This window comes from Corylus avellana, chromosome 3 (assembly GCF_965113065.1).
Source record: "Corylus avellana chromosome 3, dhCorAvel1.hap1.2, whole genome shotgun sequence".
Classification (NCBI taxonomy): domain Eukaryota; kingdom Viridiplantae; phylum Streptophyta; class Magnoliopsida; order Fagales; family Betulaceae; genus Corylus; species Corylus avellana.
Window position 1 is genome coordinate 26,791,901 of NC_142492.1, and position 22,555 is coordinate 26,814,455.

The 22,555-nt window shown below is 35.6% G+C and overlaps 1 protein-coding gene and 2 pseudogenes across 3 annotated transcripts; 2 read left to right on the forward strand and 1 right to left on the reverse strand.

Moving 5' to 3' along the window:
• The first annotated feature begins 5,854 nt into the window (after positions 1-5,854).
• On the forward strand, positions 5,855-6,748 carry LOC132176387 (protein BOBBER 1 pseudogene; annotated as a pseudogene).
• Positions 6,749-9,215: 2,467 nt separating this feature from the next.
• LOC132176252 (protein BOBBER 1 pseudogene) lies at positions 9,216-10,380 on the forward strand (annotated as a pseudogene).
• A 1,606-nt stretch (positions 10,381-11,986) lies between these two features.
• Positions 11,987-18,033, reverse strand: LOC132175074 (Putative membrane lipoprotein). Of its 3 annotated transcripts, none has more exons than XM_088514742.1 (10): positions 17,961-18,033; positions 17,435-17,574; positions 16,571-16,637; positions 16,436-16,486; positions 15,687-15,762; positions 14,792-14,819; positions 14,469-14,686; positions 13,963-14,235; positions 12,663-12,724; positions 11,987-12,569 (listed from the first exon to the last, which is right to left on the reverse strand). In XM_088514742.1, exons 6-9 carry the CDS (start codon positions 14,800-14,802, stop codon positions 12,708-12,710), a joined length of 519 nt encoding a protein of 172 aa, XP_088370868.1. In that variant the 5' UTR covers positions 14,803-14,819; positions 15,687-15,762; positions 16,436-16,486; positions 16,571-16,637; positions 17,435-17,574; positions 17,961-18,033; the 3' UTR covers positions 11,987-12,569; positions 12,663-12,707. The 3 variants fall into 3 exon arrangements, with proteins under 3 accessions (XP_088370868.1, XP_059442871.2, XP_059442872.2); XM_059586888.2 differs by having other exon boundaries at positions 14,469-14,715; XM_059586889.2 differs by lacking the exon at positions 14,792-14,819 and having other exon boundaries at positions 14,469-14,715.
• Positions 18,034-22,555: the final 4,522 nt, after the last annotated feature.

The following is a 22,555-nucleotide window of genomic DNA, read 5'->3' on the forward strand; positions in this document are numbered from 1 at the left end:
GTTATGCTCAAGTGTGATTGGGCGAAAAACACATTGGACAGGGGATACAAGGTGGACAAGTATGGCTTAACGTTTGTGAACTTTAAAAACCTTGTCCATACGGGAGAGTTAATTACTGATGAACTGTATGTGCTGACATCTCAAATGGAACAAGTTTTTTACGTCGAAGATGAAAAGAGCCCAGATTGGGCTTGTGCTGTAAGGACAAAACCTAGAAACGTATACGACGTTGGTCAGGGCCAAGGGCCTCATGATGATCATGTCAACTACCACGAGAGTGAGCCACTATTATTGAACAGAAATCCTGATGATCCGCATGATGACGTCAAATACGTTCGACAAGATTTAGCACCGATCAAAGCGTATGTTATCATATTATATTTCAATATTGTGTACATGTTTGGCTTTGTTATCTATTTATACAATGATTATCATTCATTGGTTTGATGACGTATATTTAAATATTGATTGTATATCTAATACATTGTATAGATTACTAATCCCGCGCTCGTTTATTTCACAGGGTAGTATGACTAATCGAGGGAGGACAAAAAGAGGACGAGGGACACCGTCTTTTACGAGACAAACTATAGGTGGATGTGGGTCGAGACTGTTCGACCCTAATGGCAGTGAGGCGCAGGACATTGCTATGCTACTGAGTCAGCAGCCAGGGTATCAACCGATACTTCCAGAGCATGTAGACGAGCAACCCCCTGTGACACAGAATTATATCTTCAACATTGAAGATATTCCAGGCTCCTCGAGTCAAATAGACCCAGATTTGCTTGACCCATCCTGTCAGACAGGCCTTACCCAGTTCGGGCAATCTCCGGATTTGCAATCCCCGCCGGCGAATTTGACCCAGCTGGGTCGGTTGCTGCATGACTTTTTTGATCGCCCGCCACACAGCAGAGCACGCGTGGATGATAGTGATACACAGGCCGATGAGGACATTGAGGATGAGACAGATGACTTATTGGACGGCCAGCCTGCTGGACCTGCTGGGCAAGTGTTGGGTGTCAGCGAGGTTCGGATAATAGGTATGTATGGTAGTCAATGTTGAAAGTATGTATTTGTTTATATATTTTATTCTATATATACGCATTCACTTCCGATTAATGTCGGTATTTTTTTTTATTTTTGTGTGTGTTAAACATCAATGCAGATTCACAGAATAATATTAAAGTATTGCATATAAATACGTCGCGCAAGATATGGGACATCCCCCTCGAGAAAAGGATTGTGATGGAGTATAATGGATCGTGGCAGCCAGTAGGACTAAGCGGGTCAAAATTTAGACGGGTGATCGGCAAGACTGTCAGGGGCGAGGCTTTCCTTAGGATATCTGACGACTGGTTGAAGGTACCCGACAACACGAAGGAGGACTTGTGGAGCTCATTGATGGTATGTGAAATGTTACGAAATTCTCAATTTACAATCAATTGTACATAGCAGCTATTTTACTTATTGTGTGAAACGATTAGTTGATGGGGAAAGTATAATGTACGTGTCATAATTTCTCAATTTCAAACTTATGCAGACGCAGTTTTATATCCTGCCTGGCTTGGACATTGCAGCGATCAAGAAGGACGCATTCCGTGACATGGGCGACAAGTTGAGGTGTTGGAGACATGACTTTAGAGCGAAACTCCGTATTCAACGAGGTGAGACGCCTGTGATAGTGAAGCAAAGGATGTCTCAGCTCCTTAAAGAGTACAACACGGCAGATGTGGATATATTGTTGGAGCAATGGTGCGATCCAGCGTATCAAGTAGGTCACTAAGTTAATTTCAATTGTGTAGTTTCAGTAACAGTTTAATATTATGAAGATGTGTCACAAATTAATAACGTATATGTGTTGTGTACGCGTAGGACTTTGCTCAGCATATAAAAGAGATACGAGCCAAGAATAACACACCACACTGCACCGGCTCGAAGAGCTTGGCAAGGTTATGCAATGAGGAGGTATGTCTGTCATTTACCATTTATATACATATATATGTCATCATTAATTTAATATACATACTAACATATGGATCGTGTTGTGAGTTTTTAATTGCAGCTAATTAATACGGGCAAGGCTGTTACTCGAGCGAGGGCTTACATCAAGACCCACCAAAAGACAGACGGTACCTTCCCAAATCGGATGGTCGAGGAGAGAGTTGTATGTTGTTTACACCCTTCATCTTTTTATTTGTATTTGCATATAGAAAATTTATTTAGGATTAACACATAAATAACAATGATTGGATGTAATGTAACATACAGTTGTTGATGGAGGAGCTAGTGGAAAACGATCCTGCAGAATTGGTAGACGCTTCTCATGGGACTATTCGGTGGGCACCGAACGACGCATACGCCCAAGTGCACAACTCTAAGCCAGAATATGCGGGTCGTGTTCGGGGGGTTAGTAAGAATATTCTTCCTGCGCACGGCAACATCTACTCTTACTATAAACTATCCTCACAGAACCCAAGAAGCTCCAATGTCCCGCAAATGATTGAAAGAGCACTCGGAGCTGAAAGGGAGCAGCACAGGATAGATATGGCTGCACAGTTGGCCCAGCAGAGGTCTAAGATTACTGCGGAGTTTACCGCACAGATGGCTGCATAGATGGCGGTGTATGAGGCCCGACTTCATGTGCTTGAAGGCTCGAGACATGTCTCCGAGCCGGAAGTGACCAATGTTAGAGCTCCGCAGGACTGAAAGTCCCCAGTCCGTGCAATTGTGAGGTCCTCAATAGCTAGCGGACCAGATAAAACTATATTAGTTTTTGTTTCTCTAAGAGTAATACAAGTAACTTCTGAAATGACTATCAGTTTAATAGTTAATAAATTTGTTTGGTAATCACACTCTGTTCGTATGTTTTTGGAACACATGCATGTGTATAACACATTTATACCGTAATATGTGTAGATGACGTAAGGCTAGAAGCTGAGGATGACAATCAAAACAAATACCCACAACGGACCCCGAGTGGACAAAAGTCTCGTTGATTAAGACATTGTACCACTGGTTCAGCAAGCCCGTATGTATACATATGACTTATTTCAGACAAGTTATTATCGAATATTTATAAATAGCGTATATACTTAACTCAAAATACTTGAAAATTAGGAATACAAATTAATATGTGTTGTGGTTGTGGAAATGCTGGATACGCGTAGATCATATATATGCTTTGTAATGTTAGATCATTTTCACAATTTGAATGGATTATCATTGAAACTATAGCGTTGTACCCTGAGGTGTGTGTTGGCAGTGTAGCTAAAGCATTGAAGTTATTTATCGTCTGTTCATTCACTTCACTAAACCTTAATATTGTTGAGTATGACGTTTGTATAGTTTGACGAAGTTAATCGCTTAGGACTTGATGATTCCTGATTGATTGTTCAAGTGTTTGTTTGCTGACTAATTGTTGTGTAATCATTTGCAGTGAGTGCGGAGAAGTCGTCCCGTTATGATGGTGTTCACCAGATTTTTTGTTGGGGTGTTTGTATGTAATGTACTCGAGAATCACTTAAGTTGTATGTTTAAGGTTTTGTTAATGTATATGTATATAGTTATAATTATTTGTGGACAATGACGTAATATACAACAATGTTGTTGTATATAGACAATGACGTATATATATCAATTTTTGTGGACATGGAATGGATATATGTTGTGGACAATGTTGGGATATGACTTAAGAAATTGATGTATGTTGATAGCAATTAATGATGTATGTTGAGAGCAATTGATGATGTATGTTGACAATCAGGTGTACAAATAAACAAATTTTGGAGAAATTAATTTAAAAAAAAAATAAAAAATAAATAAATAAATTATGCACGAAATAGTAACGTGTTAAAAACTGACACGTTACAAAATAGTAACGTGTCAGTCTTGAAACGTTACTAAACTGGATTTAGCAACAATCAAATTCCTAACACGCTAGACACGTTACTAAAATTTAGTAACGTGTTAACCCTAGTGACACGTTACTAAACTACTGTTACTAAACAACATAATTTTTGTAGTGATTGCTCATTTAAAAAGTGCTGCTACATTTAGCTTCTTTTTTTTAGTTCTTCCAATCAAATATCTATTTTACATTTTTTTTTTTTTTTTGGCTAATCCAATGCATGGAGTTTTTTTAAACATTTGAAGAGTCATTTTAGATAAAAGTAACATTTGGCTCTTCCATTGAGAATGCTCTTAGGCATCATTGTCTACTATCCAATTTCGTCTTGCATTTTGCTACGACTCCTCTGTAGCATGCCCTAATTTCTGTGTTTGTCATCTTGAAGATTACCTTTTTATGCAATTTAAAAATAAAGATTTTAAAATAAGATTAAATTCACTTTACCCCCTGAAGTTTTAAGAGTTTTTTAATTTGAACCCCAGAAACTTCAGGAGGGTAAAGTGAATTTTCCCCTTTAAAATATGTGATTTTAAAAATGCACTTAAGCATTTACTTAAATTGCAGTTTGTACTTTAAAATCAAATTTTAAGCTTTAAAATTGTGCATTTTTAGAGATGAACTCTTTACCTACGATTTGAATGCCCTTTTTTTTTAATGCTTTTAAATCACTATTTAAAAATAAATAAATAAAAAAACCGTACTCTCAAATGATACACTTTTAGTTTACAAAATCGCAGCAATGTTGAATGAACTCTAATGCTTTCTTATCAGGGGTGGAAGAGCCATTTGACCCAAAAGTCATTAACCATGTTAATGAGATTAACACATTGAAAAATGTTATAGTGAAAGTATAATATAAGCTATTTGAACATCATCAACTAAAAACTTTTTTAAGTCTATGATTTTATGTCAAATTATGTTATATTAACAACTCACTCTTGCGACATACATTCAATGTAGGACTTGATTTCTTTATACTCGTTGTGCATACTCAACAATTTTTCCTTCTTTGTGTTTATTCGGATTTGAAATTTCTAGTGGACCAAAAAGGAATCTACAAATTAGGAGAGACATGTGAGCTGTGATAGAGAAGATTTGTTGTAGGAGACTTGATATAAGGTCTCTATTCTCTCTGCCTCGAGTAAGCTTTTACAAATACACACCCCACCCTTTATGAGGAGCTCTCTAGCTCACTCTCTCTTTTTCTCTATCTCAGTTTCTTTCCCTCAAGCTATATATATATATATATATATATATATATATATATATATTGATTTGGGCATTCAACCTCATGACTAGAGGCCTATTGATGACCCCTTATTTGTTTTGCAAGTGAGGACCAGCCCAATCCGTGCATGATTGTTTTTTTTTTTTGGATCTAACAATTTGGATTAATTGTCATAGAAAGTGTAATTTTTAAAAGCATAATTAAACGTTTGACAAAATCATAGTTTTGTCTTTAAAATTGTAGTTCGGCCGTTGAATATATATATAATCATATTTTTTTATGAAACTTGTAGAAACTAGAATTTTTTTATTAAAAAAAAAAAAAAAAAAAAAAAAAAAAACCAAAAATCAAGGGTAAAGGGTGCCACCCTTGTGTGTGTTAATTGGAAATGTGGGGAAGTGACACCACGTCACCACCTTCAATGCACCAGCAGCCTCATTTTCTTTTATTTTTGTTATTTTCTAATCTCCACTTATAATCATATGTTTTTTTACGTACCGTCCATGAAAGACTAGCGGGTTAAGAGTCTTCAGACGCAGTCCAACTAAAGCCCATGCCTAAACGGGTCCAATAAATCGGAAAAAGGTTTAAAACCGGATCCGAATGTAATCCTATTCCGAAACGCCATGGAAAGCTCTAGACTTCCAAATCCAAATAGTAGACGGAATACATGGAAGTATGGAACCGCCTTTCTTACTACACTTCGCCTCTATATATTTATCGCCAATCCCAACAGCACCATCCACGACAAACCCTTTTAGCCTCCCAGCAAAAATCCCAACAATTAATCCAGGTTGTCAGCGATGGCCATCCTAGAAGAAGTTGAACAACTTCAACAATCTTCCTCCTTCACTTTCAATGCGGTTCTTGATCCTTCAAACCCTCTTGGGTTCATAGAATCTGCTTTCAATTTTGTCTCTCAAAACTCCAATCTGTTCAGGACCCAGTCTGCCGAGAAACAAATCATGTCTTCCGTTCATTCAATCAAGGAAAGAATCGAGGCTGAAGAGGCTGCCGAGAAGAAGGCCGCTTTTGAGAAAGAACAAGAGAAGGAGAAAGAACAAGAGAAGCAGAAGAAACTTGTTCCAAACACAGGAAACGGCCTGGATATGGAGAATTATTCGTGGGGTCAGTCTCTTCAAGAGGTCACCATCAACGTTCCAATCCCTCCCGGAACAAAATCCAGCGCCCTTTTGTGCGACATAAAGACGAATTATTTGAAGATTGGACTCAAGGGTCAGCCGCCGATCATAGACGGGGAGCTATATAAGCCCGTGAAAGTTAACGATTGCTTTTGGAGTTTGGAAGATCGGAGGGAAATTTCTGTTCAGATGAGCAAGAGAGACAAGACAGACTGGTGGAAGTCTTTGTTGAAGGGCGGTCCGGAGATTGATACCCAAAAAGTGGAACCGGAGCCGAGCAAGTTGTCTGACTTGGACATTGAAACTCGTTCTGCCGTAGAAAAGATGATGTTTGATCAGAGGCAAAAGCAGTTGGGACGTCCGACCAGCGATGATATCCAAAAGGAAGAGCTGCTGAAGCAATTCAAGGCTCAGAATCCAACCATGATGGATTTCTCGGGAGCCAAGTTTATGTAAACATGGGTTTATCATTTATATGGGACTTGCAGTTCCTGTTGAGATTCATCATGCAATGTCATGTCATGACTCATGGATATATGTTTTCTTTTATTTTACTATATATATATATATTCAATAAATAATTTTTTACATCCCCATTGTTCCACATGCAAATCCTCATCATTGTCTCTGTTTGTTCCTAAACATATCTACAACATTCCCCTTGTTTTGAGGCGACATGTCACTCGCCTGACTTTCAATCTTTGTTCTCTAGATCTTAGAAGCAAGCCATTATTTTTTGTTTTTGATTTTACAAAACGTGAAAATTTCAAACTAATTATTTCCGCTTCATAAAGTATGTTCCTTAATATACTTTCGTGTAATTGTTTTGTGTTATTTATTACTTGCCCACTACAAACCAGATACAAATATTACTCACAAGACAGATTATTTAGGAAAAAGAAACAAGAGTGGCAGTTAATATCCTACTGGGTGAGTTCCTTTTTTTTTTTTAGTTGAGTACGAGCAAATACAAACAACACCAATACAAAACAGAGAAAATTATATAATCCAAAAATACAAAAGATAAAAAAGAAAAATCTAATTGATACGATCCTAATAATTAGATATATTATCTAGAGATTGAATTGTAGATAATGAAAGAGTCATTTCTATATGAGAGGACAAGTAGCAGTGGTATTTTATTAGGATATATAGGAGTTAAGTGATAATGTTCTATTTATTGTAGACATCTATTACCTTAGGACTATTTGTATTATTTAATGGCATTTGCTAATGAATAAAAGGGGAGTTGAATATTGGTATTATAATATAGTTTACTATGTTTTGGAGGTCAAGACTCCCTCGAAATAGCCATTGGAGATTACAGCTCTCTCGAAGTAGCTGATTTATGTTTTCTATATTTTGTTATTAGTTGGTTCACATCACTAATCTTGATAGCAATCCTCTAATATGGTAAAACTAAATAAATAGTATCTAATTAAGGCCTCAATTAATAATTGTACAAAAAACGTTATTTCTTAAAAAGTATTTTAAGGCTCTAATATGTAAAGTTAATAAATAATATCTAATTAAGGCCCCAATTAATAATTGTACAATAGAGGTTCTTTCTAAAAAATTATTTAATATGGTAAAAAGTTAATAACTAGTATCTAATTAAGGCCCCTAATTATGGTAATAGTAATTAGTGATTGAAAGTCATTATTCATATTCATGGAAAGTCTCAACGTCCATAAACTTTTGGAAAGTTCATCATGTTTATTTTTTTTGAAAGTCCAATTTTTACACTCATGAAAGTCCAAAGTGCATAAATTTTTCCAACATGCATAATTTTTTCTCCTATTTCCATTTGAATTAGAAGAATATGGAAAGTTTCAACTTGTAAGTCTTAATATTTCAGGTTCTTGAATCAAGTGATAAGTCATTCTATATCTAATAAATAATAATAATAAAAAAAAGTTTTAAACCAAATTTTACAAATGGGAGAAACTGTTATGATTGACATATATAAATGCATATATCGCTTATAAAATTTTAGTGACAATACATGTTACTATTGCCTTATCGCTTTAGGCCCCAAAATTTATCAAGCTGATCTTGGATATTGGTATCACCAACTGTCCAGAATAAGTTGGAGAGACTAGATATAGATATATAGAAATGAAGGGAATCGGGTAGCGAGGCAGAAACACCAAAATCTGATTTTATTTAAGTTTAGATATAAATGAGAGGCAGGTGAGTTGTGATAGATGAAATCTGTTGCAGGAGACCTGATATAAGGTATCTATTCTCTCTCCCTCAAGGAAGCTTTTATGCACAAACCCCTTCCTTTTTGAGGAGCTCTCTCACTCTCACTTTTTTCTCTATTTCAGTCTCCTCTCCTCAAGCTAGATACCCTTTGGGCATCAGAGTCCATATTGACAACCCTTCTTTGGTTTTTAAGTGATGACTGTTAAACTAATGATTAATTAATTAAATTTATCTGTTTCTATTAGCTTAAATTTTTGGGATAATTGGTAATTTAACATGGTATCAGAACCAAAGGTCTTCAAATCTTGACTCTATCAAATCACTTCCAATTTAAATTAAATATTTCACATGTTAGACCTCACCTATTAAAAAGAGAGTTTGAGTCTACATGTGAGGAGGAGTGTTAAACTAATGATTAAGTAATTAAATTTACCTCTTCAAGTTTATAGGAAAAGTGGTGATTTAACAAGGACTATCACAATCCATGCATGATCGATTTTGGATTTAACAGTTTAGTTTTATTATTTCAAAAAGCTTGATTAAAAAAAAAAAAAAATTAAAACACAATGTGTTTTTTAAAAATACAATTAAACGTTTAGAAAAATTGTAATTTTAATTTCTCTTAAATTCTTAGGTTAGTTTATTATCCATTTGAACCATTTGAAAAAAAAGAAAAAAAGAAAAAGAGGTGGCGGGAGAGATAATAAGTCTGGTGGGTTCAGACCCAGTCCAACTAAAACCCATCTCTAGACGTGTCAAAAATCGGAAAAAGTTTTAAATCCGGATCCGAATGTAATCCTATTCGGAAATGGCATGTAAAGGCGTAAAGCTCTAGACTTCCAAATCCACATGGAACGTACCACCGCCTTTCTTACTTCACTTCGTCTTCGCCTCTATATATATATATCGCCAATCACAACAGCACCCTCCACGGCAAACCCTTTTAGCCTCCCAGCAAATCCCAACAATTAATCCAAGATTGTCAGCCATGGCCATCCTCTCCGATTACCCAGAAGACCACAAACTTCAACAATCTTCCTCCTTCGCTTTCAATGCGGTTCTTGATCCTTCAAACCCTCTTGGGTTCTTGGAATCTGCTTTCAACTTTGTCTCTCAAAACTCCAATTTGTTCAAGACAGAGTCTGCCGAAAAACAAATAATGTCGTCGGTTCATTCAATCAAGGAAAGAATCGAGGCTGAAGAGGTGGCTGAGAAGAAGGCCGCTTATGAGAAACAACAAGAGAAGGAGAAGGAGAAGGAGAAGGAGAAGAAACTTGTTCCAAACACAGGAAACGGTCTGGACATGGAGAATTATTCGTGGGGTCAGTCCCTTCAAGAGGTCAACATCAACGTTGCAATCCCTCCCGGAACAAAATCCAGCGCCCTTTTGTGCGACATAAAGACGAATTATTTGAAGATTGGGCTCAAGGGTCAGCCGCCAATCATAGACGGGGAGCTATATAAGCCCGTGAAAGTTGACGATTGCTTTTGGAGTTTGGAAGATCGGAGGGAAATTTCCGTTCAGATGAGCAAGAGAGACAAGACAGACTGGTGGAAGTCTTTGTTGAAGGGCGGTCCGGAGATTGATACCCAAAAAGTGGAACCGGAGCCGGGCAAGTTGTCTGACTTGGACATTGAAACTCGTTCTGCCGTGGAGAAGATGATGTTCGATCAGAGGCAGAAGCAGTTGGGACGTCCGACCAGCGATGACATCCAAAAGCAAGAGCTGCTGAAGCAATTCAAGGCTCAGAATCCAACCATGGACTTCTCCAAATTTATGTAAACATTATCATTTATATGGGTTTTTGAGGTTGGAAATACTTAGAAATATTTGCTGTTGCTCTTTTTTTATTGCTTAGTCTAGGATCCCGCACAAAAGTAAATCTTCAATTTTTGGGCTATTATATTTTACTATGTATTCAATTTTTCGACCAGCAAGGTTTTATAAAAAGAAAAATTAATGGTCAGACTAATGTTTTATACTCAATTTTTATTATGTTCATATATAATTGTGTTGATGAGACGGTGCCATAAACTCTATTATGTCATTCCAATTATATGACAATTTACTAGATAATAATACTCTATTTATTTTTTTGAAATGATAATAATACTCTATTGGAATATATAAGAGTATTAAGAGTGTGTAATTGAAAGGTAAGCAAACAAGAACATTGCTTGCTTTATGCAATAACAAAAGCATTCTCTCACTCGGTCAAAGCCATTGTCAAGTAGAAAGTCCATCTATAAAAAAAATTTCGAGAAAAGTATACATACCCTAATTTTTTTAATAAGACAAAAATACTTCAATAAATAAAAAATAAAAAATAAAAAACATTGACAATTTTTAGTAATATGGGAAGACATTATCTCAATTAAAAATTTAGGACGACATTACCAATTAAATGATAATTTGAAGAAATATATGAACTTTCCCTAAATTTTACATCTACGTTGTTCCACAAATCCTAAAGGAATTGTCTCTGTGTTTGTTCCTCACGATTTGCCCATGTCATAGTCCTAACTCCTAAGTTCCTAGCATACAGCACTCCCCTTGTCACATAACCTGACCGACCTATATACGTGACCCTTTTTGTTGTAAGAATAACAGAAAAAGGAAAAGAAAAGAGAGAGAGAATAGTGCTGCAGAGAATAAGAATTCATATAGAGAGTAAATCTCTCCTATCTCTCCCTCAATATCACCATAAAATATTTATGTGATCACACTTTTAACAACGTTGAAAGTATGATCAAATAAGGGACACAAGGGCAGGGACGAGGTAATAGGTCATTGACACTAACACCCATTCAAATATTCTATAACTACCTACATCTCATAAACCAACACCTAATTTCCACTAATTAGCTTAACCACCATGGCCACCTTGTCAATTCCAGAAACATGTTTCTAAAATCACCTTTGTCACATCCAGAGCAGTGCAGCAAGACCACACATTTACACTTGTTCTCAGGAGAAATTGATTGGGGAGATAATCATCAATTGTCAATGCAACAAGTCATTTCAAGACATAAGAGAGAGCTATGAAACAGTGGTGATTCTGGGAACACGGTAGGTAAGAAGAGAATGTCTGGATTTGAGGAAGCAAGTCTTGACCAATGACCATATCTTCTTAGTTCTTATGGCCAAAAATTCTAACCTGCACATATACTTTAGCTCAAACCTTGAAAAATCCCATTTCCCGTAATGGAACTGGGAAGGTTTTCAGTTCCAGACATTGGAAAACCATTTTTTGATAGATATGTTCATGCCACCTTCAGCATGTGATCACTGCAGAACAAACAAGGCATTTGTTTGCATACATGTAAACTCACTACTTGGTATACTATTCTGTATATTTGTTTTTCCACCTCTACAAAGTATATATAGTTAATCCTACTGATTTTCTCATCCTTTCTAGGCAGGATGCATGGTATTCCTCTACAGAGAGCCAAAAGTAGAAGCTAGATGCGAGTAGAAGGCTACCAAAGATGAAAAGAGAATCATTAATATAAAATAATAATTTAAATAAAAAAAAGTCGAAATATGATTGTATCTCTCCAACCAACTAGAATTTAAATTATTATACATCACGAGCAGTTCATGACTCACTGAAGTTCCAAATTACTGACATGGTACTACCACAATTGTTCTTTCTGAATGAAGCATTCAAATCCACACACTCATATCCATTTTTTCATATTTTCTAATTGACTCTTTCAGAATTGATCATAAACATCATTTTTCATTATTCTTCTGTCTCAGGGCTATGATTGGTGATATCGTACAACCCAAGGGGTAGAAAAGCATGGGGAAGAAGTCTTGTTCTCAAGGCCATGGCTGATGATATCGTGCAACTCAAGGGGCAGAAAAGCATGAGAAATTTTTTTCTTACTTTTTATATATCCTTTCCTATATTCATCTAAAACTTAGGGGAACAACCAAAGGGGGGGGAACAGTTTATGCTGTCACAGGGACATCTAGAGCTTGAGAATAATAACTAAGGGGTGATAATAAATCATAGTTTTTCACCCCTTTACTACCTTCTAGAGGAAGAATCCAGAAGTAGAACTGACAAGGGATCTCCTGAAAGCAACAAAAGAAAAGGAACCGTCACTCTAGTATCTACCAAACAACTTAAGATGGACTAATTCAAAATGAGGATATCAGAATGCTTACAATTTTTACAGTGTATAAGCTACATGACTTGGGCTTTGCAAGGCACTAATCATCTTTCAAACCTGTAAGTGAGCGATGCACATGTTATTATTTTGTTTCAATTTCCTTGATCAACATAAGAAGAAACATGAAACCCCAAAGAAATAAATGGAATCACATGCATGAAAAAAAAAAAAAAAAAAAAAAAAAAAAAAAAAACTGCACTTGATCTAATAATACAAGATCTTCTAAAACAGCACGGTCTTGGGGTTAAACCGCATAGTTGTGCTGCATACAATGAGTTACAAGCATGGGAACCACACCACAAAGGCAACTTACGTGAGCCGTTATTCAGTGAAAATAAAAATGAAAACAATTAAACAAACCAACTTAGTGTATGACTCATGCCTCCAAATGCATAAATGATGGGTATACGATTCAATGACTTGGAAGGTTCATGGAAGACTTGGGAATCCTAAATAATTATTTTAAAAAAAAAAAACACTAGTTTTGATTGGATCCACAATGATGATGCAGGGTCCACTTGGGGATTTACTTCGCTAAAAAGATAACTTATTTTAGGTTTTTAAGCATGTGTAATGGTTCGCTACAAGTTTACTGTTTATTCAAGCCTGACACTTTGTACATTATTTTGACTAAAGACTCCACTACCTTTCTAATGCATTTGCCAGGTATTCTTGTAATCAACACTCTGAGAAAACCTACGATAGGCTAAAAGATAAGAATCATCAAACAATAACTTCACATTGTTTAACTCTTCAAAACACTTTATTGCTAAAATATGTCATCTAAATGAGGACTAGTTTTGAACCCACCTTAAGGAAGATCCTGAAGCGAGTCAAAGAATGATGCAACCAAAATTTTCATTTTATTTTTTCCCCTCGACTCCTTCAAAACTGTCATGGCAAATTATGGTCCTAAATACTACTGATAACATTTCCCAACTAACATCCAGAGTTTTAATGTATGTGAATACTTCCAACAACTACAAGCCAGCATATTAGCATATTAACAGAAGAAAGATTCAAATTGCACCAATAAAACTGCAGCAATATCTACAAATAAAAAAAAAGAAAGAAAGAGGAAGTAATAGTTGACAAACTATGAAACGAGTGGAAGATGAACATCCTCTTCCCCCATCACCACTCCCAACCGAAAAAAGAAGTTGAAAAAAATAATAATAATAAGATATAAGAATCATATGAGTCAACAACAAACTAGTAGCAATAATTCCAGATTGATAACAAACTCTAAATACTTTCAAGATTACAAACAAAACAAGTTGCACTTGTTAGCTTACCTTTGTGAGGGCGGAAGAAGTTACAAAACCTTCCTAAACTTTCACAGATAGACCTAGTAAAGACTGGTGCCATGCTCTTTCTGCCAAATAAGTCAACCTCTTTGCCCGGGAAATGGTTTTGCTTAAAGCTAGAGAATCTTGTATAGGCTTCTCTTTGCAGATTAGAGACAAGAGGTGCAATGTTATTCCAGCCATCCCCTGCAACATCTTTTTTGGAAAGAAGACCACTAGAACGGGCCAACTCCAGTGCGCCACTTCTTGTAGCCATAATTGCTGGGAAACAAACGAATTGATCAACCTTTGGCACTCAAGACTAATCCTTTACTAGACAGACACAAACAAACATTCAGATCAATAAGGTAGTACATGCATAATTGTATGAATCAAGGTGTGAAGTGTTTATGTTGACCAAAATGCATAAAAGCAGTGTGAATGTTCTTTACAGGCAAACCAATTAATACAAAATTTAGCATATGAAACAGTTTAATTATAAATGAATACTATACCATCACAAGGAACTTTGTAGATGAAATTTGCAGGTAGACCAATGCCAAAACCAGCCAGTGTAATGCCCACATTAAATCCAACTCCACAGCCAGCTCCAACATAACCAATTACCTCAGGGCCAAAACCAGGGCCCCATCCAATACCACAACCAATGCCTATTCCCATGCCCCAAAAGGCACCAGATGTTGGATGCACAGGATTCCATCTTTCATATCTCCTGAACAAACCTTTTATAATCATTAGGACCTGTGAATGAAGATGACAAAGGGATGTGATTGACAAGAATTTTCAAAAACACGATAACCTGTAATTGATAACACACCTTAATAACATTCCATATGACAATGCACCTGAATAGCAATCAAAGTGACAATAGTGTCAGATCAATTCCACACCCATTATTCAGTCATCTGAAGTAATTATTTGTTTATTACAAGGTACATAGATTCACACAATATAGGTGTACTAAAGTGGATGAATCAACTTTCTGCTGCCTTCATATTGTAAAGCAAAATAAAAAAATATATGCTATTGCAACTTTCAAAAATTCCACTCATACTATCCTCAATAAAAAACAGAAATTTATTCATAAGGACATTCATCCCTATGGTACATGTTAAATATAGAAATGAAAGCCTAGTTGAACTTCCAAAGAGTGTAATGCTGCACAAGTTCCCAAAAAGACTACAACTCACATTCTTTAACAACAAAAGTAGCTAGATATTTGCACGTTGTTTGAGAAAGGACGTGGTGATTTAACGTCCTTATAAGAGACGTTACTTTTAACAGTTTTAGTAACGTTTTGCTAGTAAACAACGTTAATTCTTCTTTTTGGTAGTAAAAAAATTGGGTATACTATTCAGACAGTATACCCAAAGATTTTTGGCACAGGATAAACATGTATTTTTCCACCATATAATATTCACAAAAACATCAACCACTTTTGCCACACAAACAGTACACTAAAAACACACATTATGCTACTTGGCAAATATTCCTTAAATTTAAGTACATGCCACCAAATAACCATTAACACAATTTCGAAAACATATAAAGTTAAGCTTATAGATATATAGTCCACAACTTCAACCTATATAACCAGCTCTTTAATGTAAAAAAAAAGTAAATAAATAAGTCAAGGTTACAGATATAAATACATAGTTCCTTAAATTTAATGCTTGTATTGCTAAAAAAAAAAAAATCAGCTCTTTAATGACCTTCACAGTCCAATTGCTTTTCTTTGGAATCAACTCCACGACATCATACGACCGCTCTTTGCAGATGAGTCTGTCACTGCAGTGGAAAACATAAAGCATCACACATCCCCCATATTTTTTTTTTTTTAGAAATGCTAGGGGTACTAACTATTTTACTAACAGAGGTTTACTAAACTGATATGTAGCTCATTCATTGGAGGAAAAACAAAACAATTAATTAAGAGAAATGTAACGAGTACAAATGAATGAGCTACACATCAGTTTAGTAAGCCTCTGTTAGTAAAAAAGTTAGTACCCCTAGTATTTCTCTTTTTTTTTTTTTTTTAATCATCATCCCCATAATGCTTACACAGAGATGACATCACAATATCAACAAACCTTAAAAACACATCCAAACACAGCAAATTCGCAAAGTAAATACCTTCAGATTCATATACAAACAAATCCCCAAATGAAAATGTATTGGATTAAAAAATCAGCAACAAATCAAAGGAATCAAACTCTAGGGTTGGTTATCTCCAAAATTTTAAGGAAGACCAACATAAATCAACTACATAGTCTGCCATTACTAAAATATGACATCAAAACTACATCATCAACAAAAATTTAACCCATTTTCGGCCAACAACCACAACCTCATTCAATCATCACCGATATATAGCCAAATGTAAACAGTGAAACACATGAAATATTAATGCTCATTATTCTCTAGTTATTTTTTTACCAAAACAGTGAATATAAAAATCTACCTTTATAGCTGCCTCACGTCCAAGTTCCTTTAAATCTTCAAATTTCATTGCCTAAACATGCACATCGTCACAAGACCAAGTTAGAATTTACTGAGCATTCACATCATCCATACCACATAGTGTTAGAAAATGCACCTGGTGGCCTCTCCCGTGCCTACATCTCCCACTTGAGCGTCATCCTCATCCGCAATGTAGGCTTCACCTGAAAAAAGTCATGACTCATGTTATATAACCGCAAGCCTTAATAATGGGAAGATGAACTTCCAAAACCAGTAATAAATCTATGGCTTAACTAGGCAAATCTCATTGTGAATGAGGATGAGGGTGATTTTGTTTTAGCTAGGTACCATTAGGAAAATCTAAACATTGTTTTAGCTAGGTACCATTCCAAACATCTTATTTCTACTTCAAAAGCTTTATTCTTGAGAGTGATTTTGTTTCATATATATTTTGGTTCACTCATGCCACGCACCTACTGCAATTTTTAACATACACGTCATTTTCCTAATTGTCGGTATATCAAATTAATGTTTCCAATAATAACTAGTATGTGCAGCTGGCATGGGTTACTGCCAATTCTTCGTGAAGAATTTGCAAATTTGAATAGAAAATGGCTTTATCATTCAACAAAGATATGGAATGGATTAAATGCACGTCAACTGTTCTGCAATGTCTACAAAAACAAAGGAAAATATTGAGAAGGCCAATGGGTGTGGTCCCAAGACTTCTCAAACGCTCCTCTAGACATATTATGATTGTAACCTTGTATGGGACCTATTTTACAATAATGTTAGAAAATAGGTAAATCTTGAAATCCCATTAGTTGTACAGAATTGCCCAGAGGAGAATAATGGAGAAGTTAGGGTCAAAATTTTCGTAAATTTTGGGGCTTATACCATCAGTCGAAACCCCTAATTTTATTAAATGGAATATACCGAAATGCTCAAGAGGCGAAGAATGAGGGAGAAAACACGAGAGAGATCGGGAAGAAAAACTCACCGAATAATTCGATCGCTCGAGGAAACTAGCCGAGCTGGTGGACAGGGGCGCTGGTGCTGGCGGGATCAGGCACCCCGACGGAATGTAGTACAGTTGGCGGCTCTGGTGTGAAGGAGGAGAGAGAGAAAGAGCAGTCCCGCCTGAATTTTAAGCTTTAATTCAGATTCTCGTCTTATCACATAGATCACGATAATAGATAAGGTTGTTGCAAGCCCACCCACTCTTTAATGTCGTTCATTCAACAACAAAAAAAACCCGACATGTCTCATGATAACACTAATACTCATGTCTCATGATAACACTAACAAGAACATTACAATCTCCCCAAGTAAGAGATTTTCTGATTCCTTTCTTTCAATTACCAGTTTAATACCGAATTAATGTTTGATCAAAATCCAAAAGAGAAGAACAAATGAGATTTCAGCCAAAGCAAATAATACCCAAAACAATTCTTTGTAAAACTGAAGAAAATATCAATCAGAATACTCAAAAAGAGTAGTGAAAATTAGAGCAATGAGAGATTTACCATCAAATTTCGTTTTTGTTGCAGAGGCTGTAAACGGAGAATGGCAAGTCAAGGGAAATGGATAATTCTACAAACCGAATGCGACCCGGTTTTAATTGGGTTCGGACATATGCTGTAATGGGTTCGACCCACTTCCAAATACCCATTGCCTATTGCCTATTGGTCCCACTAAAGATAGAAATAAAAGAAAAATGAAAAATTAGAGTGTGTGGGTGTTGACAAATTCAATGTCAAAACTAATGAGTTTGGAAGTTCATTTTGAGGGTGTAAGTTGGTTATGGAATTAGAAATTTGTGTTGAAAATATCAATTCCCCAGGCCTCAAGTCGAAGCTCAGTCAATAGGTGGTCGAACGCAGGCATCTTTCACTTCAAAAAAAAGAGGTTTTATTACAATAGCGTTGATGCACGACGACTTAGAAAATTGAGAAGTTTTCTATTTTTTGTGAGAGTATATTTGGGTATTTGGGCCTTTCGGGTTTTGAGGTGTTTTCTCCGTATTATTTTTTGTACTTTATCTTTTAATAGTGAATTTTCTATTAAGGAATGATTTCACACTACCTGTGGACAAGATCTTAGGCATGTTTATAAATAATGGGCAACCCTCTCTTATTGAATCGGTTTTATGAAATGAGTTAGGCCCACAAATTTTTTTATAGTATCAGGTCCTACCACAAGATGAATAGGGCTCACACTATTTACCCTGTGACAAGAACTAGGAAAAATACTGGCATGCACGTGAGAGGGAGAGTGTTGAGGAATGATCCTACATTGTCTGTGGACAAGATCTTGAGCATGTTTATAAAGAATGGACAACACTCTCTTATTGAACCAATTTTATGAGATGAGTTAGGCCCATAAATTTCTTCATTTTCTTCTATTCGTCTTCGCCTGTGAATATAAGCTTATTAAATTAAACCATGTTAAATATTGGTATCATGTGTGATTGAATTATTTTTATTCTCCTCTTTTTACTTCTTTGGACATCCTCAAATTATTTTGTCACAATACCCACTACCTTCCAACTCGTCTAACCTAACATCTTTAATAATGTAGATATGATTGTCAAATTCAACCTTAGGTGAGGTGGTCTCTCTTTTGAGCTCCATGACCTAAGTATATAACAATAAGGTCGAATTTGACTCACTCTACCACGATAATAGCAAGTATGGACAAACCTTTGTGAAGGTTATCTCCTAGGAAGAGGGTTCATACCCTCAACCTAGCCTTAGTGGACACCAACAATGTACACTCTTACCCTTATCAACAACCTTAGGACTAGCACTTTCAACACAAGTTGGGGGGCACAAAATGGATTTTCCTTTTGAAGTAGAGGCACATTTGTCAAAGCCAAGTCCATATCAGCAAAAGCTAGGCTTTTGAGAACTAACAAAACCAGAAGGCAATTGAGATTTATAACCATCCAAGTTCATCTTCTAATGATTTAATCCTACTTATTATAATCATGCAATTTTCAGTTTTCAAGGAATCAATTAATTAAAGCATATAAATCATATAACTTGGCATACAAAGATTCATTATAGGACAGAGTTTTTTTCCAAATTATGTTGAAAGAATTTCCTTCAACTAATTAAGTCTATAAAAATGACATATATCATTTGAACATATGAAAAACATATACTTTTTTAATATCAGGAATAAAATTGAAATAAATTTTATTAAAACCCCGTGTATATCTTATATGTTATTAAAAATATATATATATATATCATTTTTATAAATTAAATTGAAAAAAATTCTTCCAACTTAATTTGAAATAAAACTGTCCTCAACTCAAGCAAATGCTAAAACTTTGTAGAAACTAGCAATTGGTGAAGGACAAAATCTTTTTTATATATTTAAAAGTAAATCCTTAGAAAGACAACAATTGACCACACTGCCGAAGGAAATAAAAGACAATGAGGAAGCTCTCCCTCTCCGTGGGAAGAAGAGACTAGAGACAGAAGTTCCTTTTTTCGGGGCTGGAGACTATATTGACAGTACACTCCCCTCCCCTCCTCTCCCCTCTTCTTTCTAGGCCCTATTTGCTCAGGAGAACAAGAAAGAAAAGCCACTGCTTCATTTCTCTATTCGCTTTGCAAACATATCAATTGGAGAAGCAAAATAATTGCCTCTGTTTGTACTTTTCTTGGCCATTCAACCCAATTCCTGCTTCATTCTGTACTTGTTTCTGCACCTTTCGTGGCCCACAAATAATATATATAAAAATAAAACATGGTTTAGGAACCAAGAAGAGACGACCAAGAGTACTATGAGCCAAAAGTCCAAACATCCTGGCAGAGACGACTGAAATTATCGACCACGGGGATGATTAGTAAGAAGAGAAAGCTAGTGAAAACACGTAAAGACAGAAGCTCCATGCAAACATACATTAGGGTGTACGGATGGATATATAGAGGGTTAAAAAGTTCGCATATATTTTTCTATGAGACAGTACTCCACCTGGTCTCTTCTTTTAACAATATGGGGTAAGCAATATGTTTTTCTTTTTCTTTTTTTTGTTTAATAAATCTGAAACACAAAATCAAAAATAATAAAAGAAAGTAATCAATCTAACATTGGAAATAGGGAAAGACTTGGGGATTGAGATAGAGATCTACTTTAGAGAGGATCGGTGTGTGATTGGCTTTATAATCACTTTTCAAAGTACCTTATTATAAACTTGAAAACCGAACATTCCTAACGTTAAAAGTAGTCTAATCTCCAACATGTCTATCATGTTTTCTAGGCCTTCGAACAATTATAAAAATGGTCGTTTCTCCCCCTTTTTCTCCCCCTTAACTTTTTCTTTCCATGTGAAGTAGAGAAGAGATTCATGAGTTTTTGAAAATTTCATCACTGTGCTTCTCTTGTCAACTGCATGGATTAATCATCAACAAATGCCTATAAATTTATATCTCCCGCAAATTTTGTATATTCAAATCGCAAGCAATTCGGATAGACAATTAATGAAAACCCATATATATATTTCTGAATTTAGTAAAATAGTACTTTGATTATTGATTGTTGGTTCTTTAGATATACATAGAGAATAGATAAAGAGATGTGAAAAAATAGGAAAGCTCTAATAAAGTAATATATTTTGAATTATCTTTCTTTGCAAACCAAACTAATGGGAGGAGTGAGGGAGGGAATGGCTTTGGACCTTGACTATGCTTTTCTTGCTTAAGAAGATCTTGTAAGAACCTCTTTAGCTAAAGCTTGACACCCCATATAATGCTACGTGGCATATACCCATTTAAGACACAGACAGAGAGATCTAGAGAGAGAAAGAGAGAGAGAGAGAGAGATTGTTGGTTTTGTTGTCCCTCTGTTCCAAGCATTCTTTGCTTAAAGAGAGGTTAGCCCCAGGAATAAAGCTAAGGACAACGGCAGTAGTGGGTTAAAGTTAAAGCAAAGCACCAAATAGCAAAACTTGCCAGCCAATGCTGACAACCGACAATAGCCAGTAACATCTCTCTGGGGGGAGTGGTGGGGGAGGGGGGAAAAAGGTTACTCTCTGCCCAAGAGGGGACGTTTAGTCACCGGTCATAGCCGGTACTCAGTGGTTGCCGTACGCTGATTTTCTCTGACTCTAACCGCATCAAGGGGGGTTTGGTTTGGTTGCAGGCTCTGACCGTGCATAGTCAGGTGAGAGTAAAACAGGTAGCTTTAGAATCTCTTTTTTATTATTACTTGGACAGTTCGAAGATCTTCCAACATTCCAATTTGGATTTGTAACAGTGTTGATTCCCTCACCAACGGCGGTTCCAACTACTCGTGCAATCTGATTGGACTATACTGTTTACGGATTTGTACCCTGTAACCATTTGAGTACATGTAAAGAGATATATATATATACGTCATCTTCTCCATACAAAATTATGTATTATGAGAGAATCCTATCCAATGCAGCTGCTCTAAGTACCCACGCGGGCAGGCTGATTGGACTACTCTTCTGTTGACTGTATTCGAAAATAACCATGTAAATGTATTTAATTTCAAGTGCCTTACTTTGTCATGTAGCAATTAAGATTACTCTTAATATATTATTAACTCAGACTAATCTGTTCAAAATTTAATATTTTCAATATTGTTACATCAAGGAATATATATGTATTTCTCAATTCTTATATCACTACTGTCTTAAAATATTCACATCTAGGTCGGTAAATTTATTATTTATTTTATTTGTCAATTTTTTCCAAACTCCTACATTTGACTTTCTATTTAATTATGAGTGATGTCACAAACACTCACGTACACTTTTTCATATTTATGATTGACTTTTAAAATCATTATTAAACTTTAAATTAATTTTTACAGGATTTTAGGTTTTAAAAGCCAACATATGATTATGAGAAAGCGAAAGTATGTGCAGCATTACTCATAAACTATTCAATATAAGTATTAATTTTCAATGATTTGTTTGAAAAACGTTATCGATTTTTTAATGTTTTTTCTTCACATTTGGTGAGTAAATTAACAGTGCTCATCACTGTAGCAGCTTCACAAAATATTTCTCTAATTTAGTAAGTGGAATGCAACTCATCTTGTTCTCATTCGAGGAACCCAATAAATAATCAGAATAATAAAG

Bases quoted from the DNA above. Each gene is read 5' to 3' on its own strand.
- LOC132175074 (XM_059586889.2), bottom strand. From the start codon at position 14,709: ATGATTATAAAAGGTTTGTTCAGGAGATATGAAAGATGGAATCCTGTG. The intron at 14,236-14,468 runs GTATAGTATTCA...TTTGTTTCCCAG, and splicing joins CTACAAAGTTCCTTGTGATG to CAATTATGGCTACAAGAAGT.